Source organism: Schistocerca piceifrons, chromosome 6 (assembly GCF_021461385.2).
Source record: "Schistocerca piceifrons isolate TAMUIC-IGC-003096 chromosome 6, iqSchPice1.1, whole genome shotgun sequence".
NCBI classification, from domain to species: domain Eukaryota; kingdom Metazoa; phylum Arthropoda; class Insecta; order Orthoptera; family Acrididae; genus Schistocerca; species Schistocerca piceifrons.
Genome location: NC_060143.1, coordinates 146636761 through 146655214, shown reverse-complemented (window position 1 = coordinate 146655214; position 18454 = coordinate 146636761). Strand labels below are relative to the sequence as shown.

The following is an 18454-nucleotide window of genomic DNA, read 5'->3' as shown; positions in this document are numbered from 1 at the left end:
ATTAGCAGTCATCGAGCCACTATACACTTATCTACGAAGATTTAGTTTTAAGTAAATAGCAATTTTTTTTCTTCCAGGGTATGATGCATTGACACATCCTACAGTGAAGAAAGATAAATGCCTGTACAGTGTTAGGTACCATATAAAAATAAGAAATGACTGCACCACAAGATAAATATAGTTATAAGTTAAGGTTAGGTACGAATGTGATAGTGTGAAAGTATGTGAAGAGGAAAACAGTTTCAGTATGTCATGTATCACAATGCTGAACTAAAGTTGAACACAACGAGATAATCCAGGGGTCGAATCCAAACTATTGTGACCATCGACTATCCACGAAAGTGTCAAACACCTGAATTTGCATGTTTGTTACTTATGTAAACACTGTTTTACGCTCACTGTACATAGCATATAGTATTGATGATACAACTCTGTATACCTCAGCACATGAAATGGTTATCCTTTACACAATGAACATCACAAGCAAATACTGAGCTGCACTTTTAAACACTGAATAAGTATTTGATATGATTGTTACATCAGATTTGCATTGCGTTTATAAACAATTAACTATTTTGTTCTTGGTATCACAGTGAAGTTTTGTAACGATACGTAACTGAGCACATAAATGCCTTTCCGTGGAATCTGCCCAACCCTGTAGTATGTAGATCCTTCCTGGAGAATGCTAGAGAGGTGAGGCCATGTGTAGTTATTAGAGCAGCATGTAGTGTCTATTTTAGTGACTATTGTTTACTTCTTAAATTCTTTGAAATTGATAAATATGCTCCAACAAGAAGTCACTGTAAATTGAAATGAAATGTATTCAATTTATGCCATACAGGAAAACACAATCTATTATTGTATGAATGTTATGTAAAGAATGTAAAACCATATGAGAGTAAAAAGAGTACCCATATAATTGGAATTGAACAATGTAATGAAATTGTAATTTAACAAAATGTACTAAAACAAAATGACAAGCAGACTATAATGTATAGAAGCAATGATAATGGCACGTCAGCAAATGAATGGGATAAGTGTATTTTGTAGATGTATTGTATTTTTTTTATGTTATGTATATGGTATGTGGAAAGGACATAACAGAAACTTTATGTAACACAACTGTATGAAAGATGCTCAAAAACAAAGTGCAGAAACATATGAAACCTGGCTGCAAAGTGTTAAGTGTGCATGGGATATCCATGGTTGTGCATGTGGTAAACAGAAGATGGCAATTTTTTGTGTAACATGAATTTTATGTGCTCGACAATGTCATAAAAACATGAATTTTCTGTACTCGACAATGTCATAAAAGTGGATGTATGGCTGGTGTCCCCACTGAATAACTGAGAGTGAGAAGGTGAAATAAATTCCTCAGGCCACTGATGTGGAAACCAGTTGTCACTGTGAAGAAGATTTCACAAAGGATCACTCAGCTGAACACGAGCTGCAATGAAAGCTACTGTAAACGCATGATAAATTCCTCAGGCCACTGATATGGAAACCAGTTGTCACTGTATTGAAGAGTTCACAAAGGATCACGCAGCTGAACACAAGCTGGAATGAAAGCTACTGTAAATGCATGACATGGATACTCTGGGCCTCATACTGAAAGTGTGAGCATGAACTAGGATGATAACGGACATGCACCTGTATGTGCATGCTTCCCAAGCTAAACACTGGGCAGATGCTGACTGACAGCAATGGGACTATGCAGTTACAACAAACACATTATTAGGGGAGAAAACTTATGAGCATATGTCTTAAAAGAAGTTGACATGCCAGTATAAATTGGTAATCATACAAGATAACTATAATGGCTGAAAATACAGACTATGCCCATACTGGTGTGGATTATCAACCATCAAAAAGAGAAATAAGCTCAGACACTGCGCACTGCTGTATGATGTCAGTGCACAGTGGGGGGCAACTGTAATGGATCATATTATTTTGTCTATAAAGCCAATGGTAAAGTAATAAGTTATTGCAAAGATAATGTTTTCATAAAGAGAAGAGTAGAGATGTGCTTTTCATTAGATTAATTTCTCTATCTTCACCTGTTTGTCTCAATAAGTGGTAGTGGGCAGATGTATGAAGCGTTCTGCGGTGCCAGTATTGTTCAAAAATGTGTATTCCAAGCATACATTAAAAAAGTGTTACAAAAGTTATTAGGGAGACCAATTTTATATTTATATAAATAATCCCATGTGTTCATCATTTTGCCCATGCCGAGAATCCTGCACCAAGAGGATCAAAGCAGACAATAGGAATTTGCGTGAGCAGCGAAGGGGTGATCCGGTAACAGCATTAGCATAACCAGCTCTATGCACAATGGAGATAGCAAGAAGAAGTACATAAATTGAAATGATGACTATTGGTCTTAAATGTATTGACACAAAAGGTCTGTTGATATTAGTGCCAGTTAAAATTTACCTAGGATATGTGTGTACCTTCCAATTTCTTTCACTTATTCTTTCCAATTAAGTTCTTTTTAATTATTCAAGCAGTAATTATTAATCAGTTTCCATTCCATTCCATTATTTTGCCCCCCCCCCCCTTCCCACCGCACCCCCCATACCCACTGTATATGCCACTATTCAACTCCCACAGGCAGCACTTTACAGTCCCCATCCCTTATGCTGCTACCCCTCCCCCTCCCCACCCTAGCCTCCTCCTTATCCCCACTCAGATTGCACCTCCCATCATGTGCAGTTGCTCGCAGTTCATCCTCAGTGGCAAGAGACGGTAGTCACGTGTGTGTGAGTTGTGCTTATGTGAATATGTGTGTGATGTCTACTTTAGAAGAAGGCCTTTTGGCCAAAAGCTCACATGTTTAGCAGTCTTTCTTTAGTGCCTGGCTAAGACTCAACATCTCCTCTATATGGTGAGTAACCTGACCATGTGTGTATACTTCAGAAAAGTATATTAGATTAATGAGTTCTGTTGATAGTTGGTAGCCTTTTTGGGGCAGAGGATGCTATGGAGCCATTAGAGAGGCGGAGGCCGACCTCCCAAAGAGTAGTACACAGGGGTAGGAGGGCCAGATGAAGCAGTTGATAGAGAAGGTGTCAAGGCTTTCAAGCAAAGTTACCAGTTTGGTTTATGTGGCTATTGAACTTCCAGTGTCACAGCTGTATGGTGGGTGATTACATTTACTTCTGCCATTATTTGAAACTGTCAACCTATTAATGAAACTGGTCAGTGATACAATCTCACTATTTAGTAAAGAAAGTGAAACACTTATTTAATTTACATCGCGATACAATAAAACTTTCTGTGCAACAACCCATTTGTAAATCTATATTTATAACGTACATATTATTAATGCAACATATGTACCAATATAAAATGCATATATAAAAATTATTTTTACTCAAATTATGGAATTTTAAGTTGTCATACATACTTTGTGTATTTGTGTAACAGGGTACACTGGATACAACTACTAATACTATTATTATCAGTATTAATACTGATTATTGAAACAATTTAAAACACTAAACTAAAAATAAGTGAAATATGTATGAACTGCTTTTGGTTATGGTGTGATTGCCATCTTTGTCATGTACTTAGGAGTTAGCTGTCTTGGTGTGGAGAAGTAAGAACAAGTCAGACATGTTTTTGCAATAATAGTATTTGTTGGTGTATGATGTGTTTTGGAACTTGTGTTAACTGGATGTGCTATCAAAGAAGTAATAAAATGTGGAAAAAATAGAAAATGTTCTTAACTATGTATATTAAAAAACTGAAAATCTGAAACCTGTTTTGCAAGCAGGGTCATACTACTGGGTACACTGTGCTAACAATGAAATGGAGCAATGATTGCACAGTGACCAGACGCCAGATAAAAAATTATTTCTTTCAACATAAATTTCAAATTATGTGGTGGGTTCCAGTAGACAGTGTTTTTCAATATGCCCCACAGTAAGCTGTCACAAGGAGTCAGATGGGGTGAATAAGGAAGCCAGTCCATTTCTGCACCAGTAAATTTGCAATAATCCATTGCAATGACTCTAGTCCCAAAGTAGCCATCAGGAAAGTGAACCACCTGTTTGGTGTTATGTGATTTGGCCCCATCTTGCTTGGTCAATTCTCCAGCATTATCTGTGTAGTGACAAATTGTTCCAAAATTGTGATGTAACATTCACTATTGATCATATCTCGCACAAAAAATGGGCCGATGATGTCTCTGTTGCATATTGCAACCAAAACTGTAACTCTGGGAGAATACAGTGGTTTCTCTTCATACAAATGGGGAGTTTTGGTACCCCATACCACCTGTTTTGTTTATTTATGATGCCCTTCAGGTGAAAGTGTGCTTTATCTGAGAACCAGGTGTAGCCAAGAACAAATCCTTCATTATCAATCACTGTGAGAATCTGGTTGGCAAATTCAGCCCTCTGTTGTACAGCTCAAACAGGTATGGCCCCCTCACTTTGAATTTTGAACAGAAACACATGTAGGCTCTGTCTCAGTACGTTCTGTGTGGTGGACAGATTTCCTTGGATTTTGCTGAATAATTCCAGAAACCATGGCAACATTTTCAGGATTGGCTACAGTTTCCTGGCTAGATCATCAGCCACACTGCCTGTCCACGTCAAATCATATTTGAAAACTGTGACTTGTTGCTGTAGGAATGTGTTCTAACTTGGGGCATTCCAGTACCAGAAAAACATGTTGTGAAATGGAATACATGATTTCAACCTCTTCCTTTGGTATACTAACCTCCTTTCAAGTTTCAACAGTGCAAATGATTGCTCTGGTCTGTGGCCCACTATTTATAGGCACTACATATTGCAACTACAGTGCTCTCTGTTAGCAGGTTTTTGAATTATTTCAAAACTTCTATACAACTTTTATATAAAATTCTTACACTTTTCACAATAAATATATATTTTGTTGCATTTATCTAACAATATTTTTCATGATATTTAATTTTGAAATCAGGTACTCCTTTGCTGGACACCCTGTATGAACAGTTCTAGCCTCAGCCTCATATTTCTTCTCAAGGCATAGAGAAGTATCACTGAGCACCAATAAGAGTTTGGTTAGAACTTCCTCATCAAACACACCAACTACCAACATACCTCCATTCTGACATCTGCCGCACATTTGCTATCAGGAAGCCCCTTCCACACATCCGAGACACTGTGATCAGTGCATCTGTAGTGACGAGCAGTTTCTCTCCAAATATGGCTTTGCAAACTGAAAGACACTCCACACCTTGCCCAGGAACTGATCTCCTGCACCTTGTGTACCCAGTCATCTACCATACTTCACTTATCGACTAACTGTCAACAAAGGGGTGCTCCACCCATGACTCAGTACCACCCAGGACTGGAGCAAATGGATCACATTCTCCACCATGGTTTCAACTACCTCACATTGTGCCTTGACATGATAAATTATTTCCTCATCTCTCCCACAGAGATATTCTGCCAACCACATCACTTATCCAATATCCTCATTCGTTCCAATTCCACCATCACTTCCAAACCCTTCCCTCAAGTCTCAGGCCCCTTTAAAAGACCTACCTGCCAAACCTGTACCATACATCCTCCCACTATCACCTGCTTCAGTCCTGCCACTGGCATTTCCACCCTATCAGAGGCAGAACTGCCTGCAACAGCATAAATATAATTTACCAACTTAGTTACTGCTGTACAGCATTCTACATGGGCATGACCTCTGACAAGCTATCTGTCTGCATGAATGGCTACCACCAAACTGTTGCCAGTTTTCAAGCATGCCATGGAACACAGTGCATTCAGCTTTAATGGCTGCTTCACAGCTCCTTGTATGAACATCAGATTTTCTGAATTGTGCAGATGGGAACACTGCCTGAAACGTATCCTTCATTCCTGCAACCCCCGTGGTTTCAACCTTCGCCAATCTCTGTCCTCCACTTGCTTCTCTTCCATCCCCTGTACCACTCCATCCTCACAAAAGCATTCCATTCCCCAGCTCATCTGTAAAGTCCCATTCCTTTCTCTGTTTCTCTCCTCTCTCCTCCCTCCTGCCGCTCCCCCTTGCAGCACAGCTCTTCCAATGCTGCACCTAGGAGCACACGATACTGTGCCCTGTCATGTCCCTGCCCACTTCCATAGGCAGCATGACGGTATCTCCCACCACCCATACGCCATGGAGAACTTAAATGTCAGGGATTATAGACTTACATCATTTTCATATAGAGTTAACATGGGAAAAGGAGGAGATGCAATACATGTAAAAGCTGGAGAGCCGGCCGAAGTGGCCGTGCGGTTCTAGGCGCTGCAGTCTGGAACCACGAGACCACTATGGTCGCAGGTTCGAATCCTGCCTCAGGCATGGATGTGTGTGATGTCTTTAGGTTGTCTAGGTTTAACTAGTTCTAAGTTCTAGGGGACTAATGACCTCAGAAGTTGAGTCCCATAGTGCTCAGAGCCATTTTTTTAAAAGCTGGAGACAAAATAAAAAATACTGAAACAAGCAGTTGTGTTGATTAGGACCTAAAAGCATGTATTTGTGAGTTACTACTGCAGAATACTTCTCTGAAAATTGTAACAGTTAACAGATTCCCTTTATGAAACTTTAATTTATGAGAAGTCTACACACATTATTGAACTACCTGTCAGACAAGAAGAAATAGTTAGTAGTTTTTGGAGAGTTTGGTGTATATTTATTAAAAGATATGTACAGGAAAAATGAACTACAATTTTTTTTTTGACCAGTAGTCAGTATTCCAACCTGTGTGCAGCAAAATAGTAGGACACTGATAGATAACATTTTTATAGTCAGTGCTCAGCCTGAAACAGTTAATGTGTACCAAGTTGATAATGGACCATCTGATGATTATGCACAATTAATGGAAACAAACAGCATAGCACCTTGTAACCCTGAGGCAGACTCATACAAAACAATGAGGCTTACTAATGAGAGCAGGATACAATGTTTTAAGAGGAAGCTAAAATGGGTGGAGTGGGATAAGGTATATGTAGAAAGAGAGGCTAATGTAAGATTCAGTTTATTACATAGTAAATTTGTGTAAATATTTGAAAGTTGTTTTCCTAAAAAGTTATCCAAATATTCATTAAAAAAAGTAAGCCATGGGTAACTAAGGGAATTAAAATCTCATGTAAGAGGAAGAGGGAAATTTACGTAATGACCAGAGTCAGTCAAGATCCAGCATTACTTGTGTACAACAAAAAATACTGTAGCATTTTAAGGAAAGTCATTAAAATGTCCAGAAGCTGATATGGAAGAAATTAATGTAAGTTAAGGCCAGGTGGGTGGTGAGAACCAAGGAGATGGGAACTAGCACTACGACATGTCCTTGGTTCTCGCCACGCACCTGGCCTTAATTTACATTAATTTCTTCCATCTCAGGTTTTCTTCACTGTAACTACTCTTTGCTTCATTCTGTTTTGGTTATCTACATCTTTCTTTGTCTTTCCCGTGTGTTTTTCACCACCCCCTTCCCACCTCTGTTACGTACAATGCACTTAGTTTTTCACTCTTATCAACTTGTGCATGATGTTTTAGCAGTAACTTCTGTCTTGCATATTACCCTGTCTTCCACTTTTAAGCTCTCAGATTTTCAAATCTTGTCTGATGCAGTCCCCAACAATCAGTCTTTCTTTCTCATCCTGTATGGTAAGTCTCCCCTGACCTGCAGTTCTGGGTGACTTTCTCAAAATCTACCCCTTTTGCTAGACCTCTCTAGTCCTTTTCCTTCACTCTTCTTCCTTCCCCTTCAACCCTTCTGCCTGAAGAAGGAGCCACTGGCTCCAAAACCTTGCAAATAACAACAGTTTTATGTGTGTGTTCAGCCACCACTTGGTGACCCAATTAAATAATTTTATCAATAATTCATATATATATATATATATATATATATATATATATATATATATATATATATATATATATATATATATATGAATGAATTGTTTTTAAATGTTGTTGCATGGTTAGGACTAAAATAAGCAGTAACTGTTTAGGCTGACTCCAGCTACACAATGCAACACCAGGATTGCAGATATTTTGTGTGTGTGTGTGTTATATGTAATGTGGATATCATCCACAACAACACTGGGGACATCATGGTTGGCATGGAATGGGAAGTGTTTGAACGTGATGACAATGATGATGACAATGGCAATTGCTGGGAGCAGTTTTGACAACTTGGACTACACAGCAGCAACTATCACAACTACGGCTGCGTAGATGGAGACTTAGTGACTAGGTTACATGGACATTGCTCCTATACTTATATCATAATAACAAAGTGGTTAACAGTTAGCTGTTTGTAGTACAGATACCATAGGACCAGTAAATATGAGAAATAGATTGGTCATAGTGGACATTTGCTTGCTCCTACCTCAGACTGTTCTCGACTGTCAATGACTTTTTTTACTCGGGTACAGGTGCTCAGTTATGACCAAGGCTTTTGGGAAGTTTTCCTTGTCTGTAAGGAACACATGACACATATAGTTTGAACAGCCACGTACCACGATTTTTGTTAAAATAAATGTTTCCATTCCACTTGTAAAACACAAAAAAACTCCCTCTACTGTTCAGCACATCCTCTTTGTGCCAAGCAGCAATATATCCCAATAATCATATTGTGATTTCATCCCACATTTTTCATTGTATGATCTAGATACTTTCAAACTGAGAATATGGTGATTATTAGTCAAAACCAACTTTGTTGTTAATATTAAGAAAAATAAATGCAAAGTTCTTATGTAACATCATTTGAGAAGTGTACATAAAATATTTTGTGATTTTTTTAAAATGTCTAACTATGATGAATATGTGTGTTGTTGGCCTTTGGTAAATATCCATGTATGTACTTCCTTTTTCACTGGTGTAACATGGTGAATGATGCGCTGTTTGCTGTGTCCTTAGAGAGCTGTTAAAAATTATAACACTTTTATTAATCTGTGTTTAGCTTGCAGTTACGATGAAAATGTATTTTTGTGCCTTTTGTGTGGACTAAAATATGCACTAAAATATGCACTGATAATGGAAAAGTAAGTGTGGCAGTGAATTCTGGATGACTTGAACAACAGAAATACCACTGTTGAAAACTATAGTTACTTTGATGGGTACACAGGCGTGTGACAACACCTTAAGAACTCCACTTACCTTGCTGTAGCTTTTACTGATGAAATCCTCATCTGACAGGCCAGACAGTCTGATGGAACCTGAATTGGCAATAGCATTATGGGAAATATCTCTTACAATAACTGTGACATTGGCTAATACATCAACTTGGCCATGGTGTTGGTCATAAACTTTGAACTGCAAAGCATACCTGTTAAGAAATAGGACATATTCATTATACCACACCTAAACTTTCCACCTACATCAGAACATGCACTGATTGAATTCTCATAACAAATAAAAACTGAGCAGTGGGCTGGGATTTAAACTCAAATCTTTGTCTTTACAGATTAGAATCTTGATATATCACACTGCAAAATCTTATTGGAAAATTCTTATTCTGTGAAGTACTGTTTCATGTTTATTACATTCTACAGTTTTGTATCTACATAATATATGCCCTACATGTCACTTACATAATGGCTTAAGTCTATGTCACTGTTTAATCTCAATTTAGTAAGCACACAGAATTTTATTAAGAGAAAAATAATTCTTTTTCAGTATATGTCTTCTATGTGCATAATCATTGAGAGTATATACATTCAAGAAAGGGCAAAGACTTTTAGTTCTTTAAAAAAGTTCTGAATAATTTATAATTTCTAGTTGCCTTTGTGTGTGTGCGTGCATGTATGGTTTCCTTTTTCTTGTTTTCATTCCTGAAAGCTGTTACACTCCAAGAAGCATTTCTCCAATGTAAGACATTGTAACCTTATCAACAATGCACATGAACAAAGTATATAACCCTAACTATTTCAGCACCATAACATTGCAAATGATACTTAGGCCTACTGTATAAGTAATTTTAAACTGTTTCAAATTTAGGAACATTATATGAGAGGGTCTTCCAAGATTTTATTGAATATGAATGGAAGAAAGAGAAGTACTTATTATTTGACTACCAGTATCTGAGCATGTTGCTGGCTCTGCTGCATTTTAATTCTGTTCTACATGGAAGTGCATAGATTATGTCTTTTGAAGACTTACAATTAGTCTGTTTGTGGCATTTTACTCATACACTGCTTCAGCAAATCTTTAGCAGAGACAGTAGTATCTGCATTATTTTCTTCTTTAGTCTGTAGGCCAATACATAATGCAGATTGTGCACACTTCTAAAATGTAACAAAACACACACACACACACACACACACACACACACACACACACACACAAAGAAATAGAAGGGCCAAAAATTGAGTCCTAGGGAATACCATGAATACATAATTCTGTTAGGTAAAACTAGAATTCATTTTTTTTATGTGATTTATTTTTGTTATACAATTTGCCAAGTATAATCCATTCATTTGGAAACCATTGCCCAAATGTGGGCAGTGACTGAAAACAAATCTATGAGATTACAGCTACAGTCAACAAATGTTCTTATATGTGGCATCTCACCATTGATGTCAGAATTTCAGGAAGCAGATTTTCATGTATTAATCTGTTGTTACTTTGGAATCCCTTATTGTGGGTTGAATATTCCCTGATCCAGTACCTGGAGTGACTTACCATTGATCCTAGATGTGTACATATTACCCTTTCTTTTTTTGTCCTAACTCTTCCTGTTTCCCATTAAATTCTGGATTTTTTAATTGTGAAAAATACTTACAAACCATAATTAATTAATTTGTGTTTTTTGGGAACCTGATACAGAGACTAGTAAGAAGATATGTATCCCATCTTTCAAATAAAGTTACCTTTAATTTTGAGCATCAGCTTTGAATCAAATAATGGAAAGATGTTTCCTTACCTTCCTGCATCTATGCCTTGTTCCATTTTAATCATACCAGATCTTTCATCCAGAATGAATTTATTATGCTTCTGCCCATGCCAAAAAAATCTTTTGTCAGGAAAATCCCAGTCATCAGCATCATCAACAAAAACTCTACCAATTTCAGCTTCTGAAACATGGACCTACAAATGAAAAATTAAATTTGAAAAACTCAAAATTATATAAGAATTAGTAGCTTTATCTGTTACATCTGCAGTAACTTTCTACAGCAGCGTACATTATTTTTACAAAAGTAGGCTGCAATCTTGTTTCACACATCTTATATTTCAGAATTGTCAAATGTATATCTACCTGTTTGTATTTGACAGGAAAAATCTGTTTGGGGGTAATGCAACATAATGAGCAATAACAGATGGGGAGGGTACTGAGTCCAAAAAAGCTTTCTTTCAATGTATGCATTGTATTCTAGTTTAGAGACAGTTTCAGAAAATTTACAAGATTAAAGTGACAGCCAGCAATTGATAACAAATTAGATATATGTTCATTTTTTTTCATTTCTGTAATTTACAAGTGCAAATGCTTCTTAATAGTAACATTAGATACAAACTGTGGAAAATATGTGAATTTATATATGTGCAACAGTAGGCAGAGTTAATAATAAACTACATTCACTGTACTTTATGTAACTCAAAATGACTAAATCAAATCAAATCAAAAGTGAACACTTTCTGTTAGATGTAAATAATTAATCTGCTGTGATTTTTCAATTTAGAACAAATACGTAAATCTGCAGAAAGGCTCTCTTACCAGAGGAGAGTTTTAACTAACTTGATATTATAGGGTGTCTGTTTCCTGAGACAGTTTTAAGTACCTGTATAACTAATTTTTCACATTTTTTGTGAGCAAAGGGGCTTTACTGACTGAAACAACAGGTGCTAAATAGTAGTTCAAAAAATGCACAGCCTTAGTGTATGGCAAAGGGAGCAAACTGGAATCTCCCAGATGGAAGCACCCCTGCTAATAATTAATTTTTTTCTTTACTTGTTTTTCAGTTTAATATAATGGAAGGAAACATTCCACGTGGGAAAAATTATATATAAAAACAAAGATGAGGTGACTTACCGAACAAAAGCGCTGGCAGGTCGATAGACACACAAACAAACACAAACACACACACAAAATTCAAGCTTTCGCAACAAACTGTTGCCTCATCAGGAAAGAGGTAAGGAGAGGGGAAGACGAAAGGAAGTGGGTTTTAAAGGAGAGGGTAAGGAGTCATTCCAATCCCGGGAGCGGAAAGACTTACCTTAGGGGGAAAAAAGGACAGGTATACACTCGCACACACGCACATATCCATCCACACATACAGACACAAGCAGACATGTCTGCTTGTGTCTGTATGTGTGGATGGATATGTGCGTGTGTGCGAGTGTATACCTGTCCTTTTTTCCCCCTAAGGTAAGTCTTTCCGCTCCCGGGATTGGAATGACTCCTTACCCTCTCCTTTAAAACCCACTTCCTTTCGTCTTCCCCTCTCCTTACCTCTTTCCTGATGAGGCAACAGTTTGTTGCGAAAGCTTGAATTTTGTGTGTGTGTTTGTGTTTGTTTGTGTGTCTATCGACCTGCCAGCGCTTTTGTTCGGTAAGTCACCTCATCTTTGTTTTTATATATAATGTTTTTCAGTTTACATACACTGATCAGCCAGAACAATATGACCACTGAAATGCTATCAATATAAAACCACCCAGGCGATAGCAGCATCACCTGGTGAGGAATGACTGCTAGTAAGGCACTTGCAGGGTACATGCAATAACTGTGAGCATGCTGTCTATGTGTAGAATGAGAAAGGCGCACAATCTATTTGAGTTTGACAAAGGGCAGATCATGATGGCCTGGAGGCTTAGCTTGAGCATTCCAGAAATTGCATGACTTGTGTGATATTCAAGAAGTGCTGTGGTGTCTTCAACATATGGTGAAACTGTGGGGTTGGGTGACACCCCTCATTACAGATGATGACCATTATAGGTTGGCAAACTGGTAAAACAGGACAGGCAGACATAACATCAGACTTTAATGCTGGCCAGAGTACAAGTATGTCCGAACACACAATGCACTGAACACTCCTAACGATGGGCCCCTGCAGCCAATGACCCAAGCATGTGCCAATATTAACATAATGACATCAGCAACTACATCTGAAATGGGCATGACCGTCGGCAGTGGATGTTGGCACAGTGGCAGAGCATTGCACGATCTAATGAATCCTGATACTTTCTTCATCATGCCGATGGGAGGGCACAAATCTGGCATCTTCCAGAGGAACAGCTCCTTGACATCTGTACTATGGGACGGAGATGAGCTGGAAGCGGCTCCATTAGGCTCTGTGGAACATTCACATGGGCATCCACTGGCCCAGGCACCATGACAACCAAGGAGTAGCATACTTTGGTTGCAGACCATGTAAGCACCTTCATGATGATCATATTTCCCAATGGCAGTGACATTTTTCAACAAGATAATGCACCAGGTCACAAGGCCAGGAGTGTGATGGAATGGTTTTGTGGTGCCAGCTCCCTCCAGTGACCTACCAAGGCCTCATTGCTTCCATGCCATGATGCATCGCCAGTGTTACCCATGCGAAATGTGGACCCCCCTATTAGGTAAGTGGTCACAATGTTCTGGCTGACCAGGGTATACTTTCTAAGTAATGTAAATGCGGTAGGTGCTCAAATATTTCAAAACCTTAACTAAGCTCTTTCACATTTGGATTCATTACTTTAAAACTTTGTTAATCAAAAGATATGAAACTTTGAGCTTTTTACTACAATATAACTTTGCAATTTTTGTGTGAGATAGTATGTATTTAGGGACATAGAGACACAAACAATTAGAAAAACTGGTATTTCATCTTTTCAGTAACATATTCAATTTCTGTGAAACTAATTAACTTATGAGATAATTAACACTAAGGTCTGTGACCAGCTGCATTTTTCATTATACCTCAGTGCTTGTTAGATTCTGACCTTTGCCATCACACTTTTGTTGGCCAGGATTTTATACACAAACTGACATACTTTTATTAACTAAGTCAGCTGTTAATCAAGATTTGTGTCTAATTTTCAGTATTGTGCTTGTACCAGTAAATAAGATATTTCCAATGTGGATGCATAAAATACTTTCAGAAACTTTTCTGATTTCCTAAGCCACCACACATTTCATAAAATGAGTTACTGTTAACACTTGATAGTACATACTATGTAGAAAAATATAACCTGGCCATTTTCAGAATGATTGTGTAGTTTCCAAGTTCACAATATGTGTCTTCAGTTTCAGACCAGCTAGCACTTGTGCAACACCAGTGTGGGATCTTGAGTAACGACATATGCTGGGTTCTGTTGTAGTTGCTTCTTGAGCTTGTGGGTGATCTTTACAATGTTGACTTCTGTGTAGAAACACTGCTGCTCACTGTTACCATGTTGACAACCATATGACTATTCCATGTTGGCAAAGTTCATATTTAACACTTCTATCGAAATCTTTTGACAGTGTGGATATGATCTGCATGTAGGTATGGATTATATCACATATTCTTCTCAAGTAGTGACTGTATCAGATCTTTTGGACTGATGGAGTTGTTTACATCAAACTGATGTCATATTATGAACTTGATGTTCAATCATCCCAGAGAATATCTCAAAACTTGAATGTATGCACTGTTTAGATAATTTACACCCATCTTGATAAAGAAAGACTGTAACTGTAGACAGTGATTATGTTGTTAATGTCACTCCTCTTTACAGTGAAATGGAGACATGGAGGTATCTACTCGCATAAAACAATCTGATTCGAAACCAAATCCGGCCATCATAATGTATGTGGTGGTAATAAGTGTAGAAAAAAGCCACATCATTGGGAAATCTGTATAGCGTACATAATTTGCTTTATTTCTAGAACTTAATTTATGGCTGTTCTACAAGAATTTGATCATTGAGACTCTGAGGTGTTCAATGGTCAATGCATTGTCGCATGTGCTCGAAACATGATGAGTGGCACAATTTTCACAAAATATGTACAAAGTGATATACACTATTCTAGTTTGTGGTTTTTCATTCATCAACTCTTGAAGTTTGGCTTCCCTGCTGTTGGCAGGTCTGCTTGACCTTGAGATGGCACCAGAGCTGTTTTGTTCCTCTGCTCCCTCGGTTCAGTCCAGGTGTGCATGCAGTGCACTACAGAGGAACAGTTAATAGTCATAACTGCAGAATTTTGGGGGCAGAGCATCTACATGAAGTTATTCAGCATCAACATGACTCTTCCAAAGTTAATGTCTGATGCAGTTTGATGGAAGATTGTACGATTGGTCCTTTCCTTTTTGTAGAAAAAACAAACGGGGATGTTTACTGTGAATGTTGACATAGTATGTCTCTCCCCAAATGGGCGATATTGAGGAGGAAAAAGGGCTTGTGTTTTTTCCAACAAGATGGCAGCCCACCTCATTGCTTGCTGTAACCATTGTGCGTGCTGCTCTTGACACTCGCTTTACAGGAAGGTGGATAGGCAGGGCTGGCCCAATACCATGGCCACCACAAAGCCCAGACTTAACCCGACTGTACTTTTTCTTTTTGAGCCACATAAAAAATGTTGTGTACAGTGAAAAATTAGAGACATCGATCATATAAGGCAAAGAATCATCATGGCAATTGAGACAGTTACACCTAAAATTTGGTGAATACTTGACGAGAAGTGGAATATCATCTCGACGTGTGCAGAGCAACAAAGGGATCTCACGTTGACATCTACTATTATTTAAAAAAACTTGAAGGAATTCTCTTCGTGATATGTACTCATTGATGTAATTTTTCATTAATTTCCACATTAAATTTATACTTAAAACTAGGGACTTCTTTTTCGAACACCCTGTATGTGTTCACAAATCAAGACTGTTGCAGAGCCAGAAGAAAGTGACAAAAAATTACTTTTCCTGGAGAAGGCCTTTGGGATTTAAAGAATATAGTTTAAAAGAACCACCATACTGCACAAGTGACAGCAAAATCTAAGATTACATCTTTAAATTCCTGTTTCCATAAAAAGTTCAACATAAACTTTAGAATCTTAGTGCTTAGTGCAAGACTGCATTCTCAGTGCAATTAATTTCACTGCAAACAAATGAAATGGCATACATAGTATAAAATAAAATGATCACAAAGATGGCAGGAGGAGGTTTCTCTGTCTTTTTGCTCCAGATAACAGTTTTGATCATGAAGAACACACAAAAGCTAAACTGGTTAATTCCTGCTGTAAAGATAAAAGCATGATAGTTTAACTGGCAACAGAGTGGTGCTTCATATTTTCGTTATTTCTCGTAAAGGATGAATCATTATGTATGCCATTTAGTGAGGTTACATAGTGGTTAAGACACACACTCATATTTGAGAGGAACTCGGTTTAAATCCACATATGGCATTTCCACTTATGTTTCTCTAAGCAATTTGAGGTGCTGACAGAATTGTTTCTTCCACAAGGGCAACATCCTACTTCACCAAAATCCAACAGAGCTATTGCTTTGCTGCTGATTACTTAGAGGTCAATGAAATTTAACCTGTCTAAATTCTTTAATGCCAATTGTTGTAAATATTTATGCATACTTGGAACATCATACAGTTTTGTCACTCACAAATAAGATTTCTGCTGCAGGTGACAATATCCACAAGTTCACAGGTCTATTGATTAATGGTCTGGAGGATATTAAAATGAACATTTGTACCTTCTCAGTAAGCACAGTTACTGCACTGTCAAACTACTTTTATTTGATTTATAAACTTTGTAAAAAAAGTTTACTTTTCCTTCATTCTTCTCTCTGCAGTAACTAATCTGATAAATTCAGTTCGTCACTATTTATTGATATCAGTAGTCCTGCTGAGATCAGTTGTGTATAGTAAGGAATGTAAATAATTACAGGGAAATGGAGATCATTCACTGAATAGCAGAAGCATTGAGTCTCTGACAGGCACACATAAAAAGAATGACAACTGCTACCTTTCACCTTTCAGAAAACACACACACACACACACACACACACACACACACACACACACACACACACACACACACACACGTGTGCCCCTACACTGTGCTGATTAGAGACACACTGCCATGGTTGCGGTTGCATTAGGGCAGGGTGACTAGGATGGGGGAGGGTTGTGTTGGGTTGGGTGTGTAGAGGGAGAAAGAGGTGGGAAGCAGGAAGAAGGGTTGGAAATGGGTAGGTGTGATTCAGAGTGAGGCAGTAGGTGTGCTGGCAAGGAATGAGGGAGGGATGGCAGGTACATGAGCTAGGCATGCGATACACAGTTACTAGAGTTGGTGAGGTGAGGTGAACGATGAAGATGACATGGAGACATGGACTGGGAGGGGGTGACAGGACAGAGAAAGGGGAACTGTTGGGTAGAGAATGTGGGGACTGTTGGTTGGTGGACAGTGAGGCCAGGAGACTTATGGGAGTGAAGGGAATATTGCAAAGATAACTCTAATCTAAGTAGTTTACAGAAGGCGATGCTGAAGGGATGGATCCAGATGGCACAGGCTGTGAACGAGCTATTGAATTTAAGCGCATGTGCTTAGCAGCTTGTTGTGCCTTTGGATGGTTCACTTTGTTCTTCACCACAGTTTGGCAGTGGCCATTCATTCTGATGGACTCCTAGTTGTTTGCTATGCCGACATAAAAAGCTGCACAGTGATTGCTGCAGAGTTGGTATATGACATGGCTTCTTTCACAAGTGGCCCTGTCTCATGGGGTAGAATAAGACTGTTGTGTGACTGGAGAGGAAGTGCTGGATTTGTACTCTAGCTCAGCAGAGGATCTCTCCCAAACACAAGCAAGTTTTCATTCTCTTGCACATGAGTCTTCCATGGGTAGATTACCGATGCGATAATGGATTGGAAGTAAGAGTGGCTTAGGGATGGACCAGGATGTTAGGTAGGTAGGGTGGGCAATGGAATACCACTCTGGGGAGAGATGGGAAGGATCTTGGGTAGGACGTTTCTAACTTCCAGGGACGATTTTAGACAATCAAAGCTCTGGCAAAGGATATGGTTCAGTTGCTCCAGTCTAGAGTAATATTCAATGATGAGAGGGCAATTCCACTGTAGATGATTCTTGTAGGTGGTGGGAAGATTGTAGGTGTGTGAGGTTATGACACAGGATATATGTTTATGGACTAGGGTGGGAGGGCGACTGGAGGGGTAGTGCCCATCTGTGAAGGTTCTTGTGAGACCTTCAGGATATTGTGCAAAAGAATTCTCATCAGTGCAAATACACTATCAATGGGTGGCCATTCTGTATAGAATGTGTAGAAGTGATTTTTAGTGTGGAAAGAGTGATAGCTGTTAGTGGTTTGTGGCTTCTATATGGACTATGATATGGATGGAAACATCAGAGAGTCGGAGGTCAACATCCAGAAAAGTCACACTTTGGGTTGACAAGGATCAGTTAAAATGGATGGGAGAGAAGGTACTGAGGTTGTGGAGGAATGAGGACAAGGTTTCTTGGCCCTGTGTGCAGATCACGAAGACATTAT

General features: G+C 38.5%; 1 protein-coding gene across 1 annotated transcript in view; it reads right to left on the bottom strand.

Moving 5' to 3' along the window:
• The window catches only part of LOC124803199 (neural-cadherin-like), a 275285-nt gene that overhangs the window by 89948 nt on the left and 166883 nt on the right, over window positions 1-18454 (bottom strand). The window contains 2 exon segments of the mRNA XM_047264381.1: window positions 9147-9298; window positions 10895-11058. Coding sequence (XP_047120337.1) covers window positions 9147-9298; window positions 10895-11058 — 316 coding nt within the window.